Source organism: Triticum aestivum, chromosome 2B (genome assembly GCF_018294505.1).
Source record: "Triticum aestivum cultivar Chinese Spring chromosome 2B, IWGSC CS RefSeq v2.1, whole genome shotgun sequence".
NCBI lineage: Eukaryota > Viridiplantae > Streptophyta > Magnoliopsida > Poales > Poaceae > Triticum > Triticum aestivum.
This window is the reverse complement of record NC_057798.1, coordinates 798,057,780-798,061,717: the sequence shown is the minus strand read 5'-3', so window position 1 is coordinate 798,061,717 and position 3,938 is coordinate 798,057,780. Positions and strand designations below refer to the sequence as shown.

Genomic DNA, 3,938 nt, shown 5'->3' with positions numbered 1-3,938 from the left:
TTTTCTGATTACACATTTAAAAAAATTCAAGTGCTTGATGAAAATTTTCAAATACATGATTATCATTGTTTTCAATACATGGTTAACATTTAAAAAAATTCAAATGCTTGACTAAGTTTTTCTATTTAATTATTAACATTTTTTCAACCGCTCGAGTAACATTGTTTAAATATAATGGTCAACTTCTTTCACGCACATTGTATATATTTTTTTGTTTGCATGAGAAACATGTTTTCTACACACATTTAACATTTGTTTCAAATGTTGTATGTAAAGTGTTTGTAATATATTTTATTTAGAATATTTGGAAGCATAAAAAAGGAAAACTAACGAGGCTGGCTGTGGCCTCCAGGCACCGTAAGGCCAGGCCTGTTACTTTCACGTGGTTCTGGGCCGCACCCACGTCCGCATACACCACCACCGGGCCGGTCAATTCATTCTCCCCCACTGCCCCGCCGTCTCCCTCCTCGCCGTCGCCGAGATCTCCCACCGCCGTATTTCCTCCGAGCTCCTTTCTCGGAGCCCGGTCGCGCCGCCGCTAACCGAGCGGAGATTCAGCTCGAGCGCCGGCGCCGGCGCGGCAGGGAGGCCGCGCGCATCGGCGGCGACCAGAGAGGAGGAGGAGGAGGAGGAAGACGGCGGGGCTCTCGCGCGCGCGTCGGCACTCGTCGGCGTGCGGCGGAGCAGGGGAAGGGCGCCGGCTGCTTCAGGTAACATGGCGACCGTACTGCCGCGGCTACTGTTTTTAGCGAGTGTATATACAGTCGCCCTTGCCCCTTGGTCTTCATTACTGCTGCCATGACTTAAACTTCAGAGACCTTCAAACTATTGTAGCACAGCAGAATGCAGCAGGAAACTTTGGTTTTAGCATAGCATCCAAACTATTGTACCTAGGTAGCATGATAGAATTTTAACTCAGGACACTATGCGCTCGCTGACTGAATAAGCTGAATCTCACCACCACCATTTACAGACCAAGACATACACTTGGTAAATAAGCGCAGGAAATACTCGCTGTAGCAAACAATTCTTCTAGTACATGTTTCCTTCTGTCATTTCCCTGGTTGGACCCATAAGAAATACTCCCTCCTTAATGAAATATAAGAGCGATTAGATCACTAAAGTATTGATCTAAACGCTCCTATATTTCTTTATAGAGGGAGTAGTTCTGATTTTGTTTAAGAGTTGGAATGTTCCACTTTGTTCACTGAATCACTGCTCGTTGATCTCTGTAGGTTGTAATCTCTGGGGTCGCCTAAATGCTCCGATCCTCCTCGCTGCACACGCTAGACGGCGTCCTGTGGGCCGAGGCTGCCTCCTCGGCCGCCCTCCGCCAGTACTATGCTCTCCCCAAGAAGGGCAAGCCGCAGGGGCGTGAGTCCACCGTCCTTGCCGCCTTCCTGCTCTCCTCCCCACAGAACCCTCTCGACCCAACCGTCCTCTCCCTCGCCACCGGCACCAAGTGCCTCGGCGCAGCTCGCCTCGGACCTCGTGGTGACCTCGTCCATGACGCCCATGCCGAGGTCATTGCACGACGCACGCTTCTGCGCCTCATCTATGCCGAGATCGGTGCGGACAGCCCGCCAAGTTGGCTGGTTGCGTCTGGCGCTGATGGGCGGTGGAGGCTGAGGGACGGGCATCAGCTGCATCTCTACATCACCCAGCTCCCCTGTATGTACATGACTTTTCGATTTTGTTCTTCCAAAGCTGAATTATCTTCTGCATTGCTGATAATACATCTTAGTATTTGTTCAAAAATAATCTACCACTTTATTCAGCGATCCTTGGAATTTGTTTATCATAGCACATAGTGTGAACAATTGATTTAGTTCATTGGTTTGGTGAACTGGTACAGGTGGGGTCATGCTGGTGCCACCGTCACCCGTGGAGGTTCGAAGGGAACAAATTGGTACCATGGTGAATGGATGCAGTGGTATGCTTCTTTCTTATTCTTGGTGTTCAGCAGAAGTTTCAAAAGTTCATGCCTGGAGCTGCTATTTTGAATGTACTGTAACCTATAGATTTGGCTAACTGTCTGAATTGGCGCATGGCCCGGTACAGATGTTTGTTAGATCATTTACTTTATCTATCACAACTTTACAAATGATGTTTTATGATAGTTTTTGTGAACCCAGTTGCTTTGGGTGGTGCTGTGGAAGTGTGGTACGCTTAGTTAGTTGACAACATGATATTAGTGACCACTGATCAATGTTCACTAGATTTGGAATTGGTGTGTTTAGGCATCTTTATTAAACTTTAACTGGGGGATCACACTTTGGACTCTGCAAAGTTGGACTGTTCATTTTTATTTGCGTTGTTACTAATTTGTTACATCTTTTCTAATCGGCGCACCACTTTTGCATATCAGATGTTGGTTTCGTTCAGAGGAAGCCTGGGCGTGGTGATACAACACTGTCAGTGAGCTGTTTTGACAAAATTACTCGCTGGTGTGTCGTCGGAATTCAAGGTTTGTCTTCCACAATCATTTGCAGATCCATATTGTGACAATGTAGGATCACTTATTTTGATATTTTGATGGTATTAATCATGTGATGTATGTCAATACATGGTGCAGACCACTTTTAATGGCAAGCAATCTTTTCCCTGTTATATGCCTCTTCATGATCACCTTATTACGAAGTGTTCAATTTTCTTACTCTATGGACTGTCATGACTTTGTGCCTCTGTTCTTCTACAGGTGCACTGCTATCACATATTCTCGAACCCTTGTATTTGTCCACCATTACCATTGGACAATCACCTGATGCTGCACCTGAAGGGTTTTGTATTGAAGATAATGTTGTAAAGGTTCTTGGTGCTCGTTTGTCCTGTCTATCTGGAAAATTTCCCGACCCTCTCAAACCGAGCAAGGTTGGTTACTTGGTTTTCGTTTCTTCTAGTTCTGCAGTGAGACTGTACATTATTCGTGAGTCATGTTCGTGGACCTTTTCTATACCTGCAGCCACTATTTTTCGAAGCACCTATTCCCCCTAAAGAGTTTCAACAGACTTCAGGAGATATACCCCCTTTGACATGCGGGTAGTTAGTTATATGGTTTGTTGCCATTTTCAACTCATTTTCATTTTGTTTTTATTGTATTGTTTGTAGCAAATTTTGGTTGAACTTCTCATCTTGCCGTTCTTTTATTAGGTATTCAATATGCTGGAATAAATCCGGCTTGCATGAAGTTATTTTAGGAACAACTGGGAGAAAACAAGGCACATCTTCAAAGGCAGCATCCTCACCCTCCACTGAATCATTGCTCTGCAAGTAAGAGAGTTTCCTTTCTCATTCTTAGCATCCTGAATTCTGATGTAAGCCAATCACAGTATCTGGGTTTTGATGGCAGGATAAGATTGGCAGAGGCCTTCATATCACTTGAACATCCACTAGTCACAAAATTCCGGCATGAGAAGCTTTCTTACCGTGCAATTAAGGTATTTCATCTTATACTGTAAGATTTTTAATTACTCAGATGGATAATGACTTGAAGCCACAGAGCTAGATTACGTTAAATGATTTCTGATTCTTTGCGAGCAATGATTATGGATATAAGAAGTGAAGGTTTAAGGTGACTTATCTCTGTTGTAGGATATGGCTTGTGAGTACCAGCAGATGCTTGAGCTTCTTAGGAAGGCTCCATTTTTTGGCCGGTGGCGTGCTAATCCAGCATCAGTTGATTCGTTTACAGTTCCACGGTCATAACCAGAGCTCGAAGTTATGCTGCGTCCCAGAGGCTGGTTCTTGAAGTTTCTTGATTTCACCATAATTCTAGCAGTTTTGTATACCAGCTCTTTCAACTTATTTATAGCATGTATGCTTCTGCACAACACTGAAGTCTTTTGAACAGTTGTAGCCTGTAACAAACCTCTAAAGCCCTGTGTTGTTTGGCGCCGAGAAATTAGATCTTTTGCCCCACTTTACTTCTCCATTAGATA

At 44.4% G+C, this 3,938-nt stretch overlaps 1 protein-coding gene across 1 annotated transcript in view; it reads left to right on the top strand.

Moving 5' to 3' along the window:
- Nucleotides 1-437: 437 nt before the first annotated feature.
- LOC123047506 (tRNA-specific adenosine deaminase TAD1) overlaps nt 438-3,938 on the top strand; it is a gene marked incomplete in the record, with an annotated part of 3,806 nt that continues 305 nt past the window's right edge. The window contains 9 exon segments of the mRNA XM_044471076.1: nt 438-710; nt 1,236-1,671; nt 1,856-1,933; nt 2,369-2,467; nt 2,699-2,871; nt 2,963-3,039; nt 3,151-3,270; nt 3,350-3,437; nt 3,592-3,938. Coding sequence (XP_044327011.1) covers nt 1,260-1,671; nt 1,856-1,933; nt 2,369-2,467; nt 2,699-2,871; nt 2,963-3,039; nt 3,151-3,270; nt 3,350-3,437; nt 3,592-3,705 — 1,161 coding nt within the window.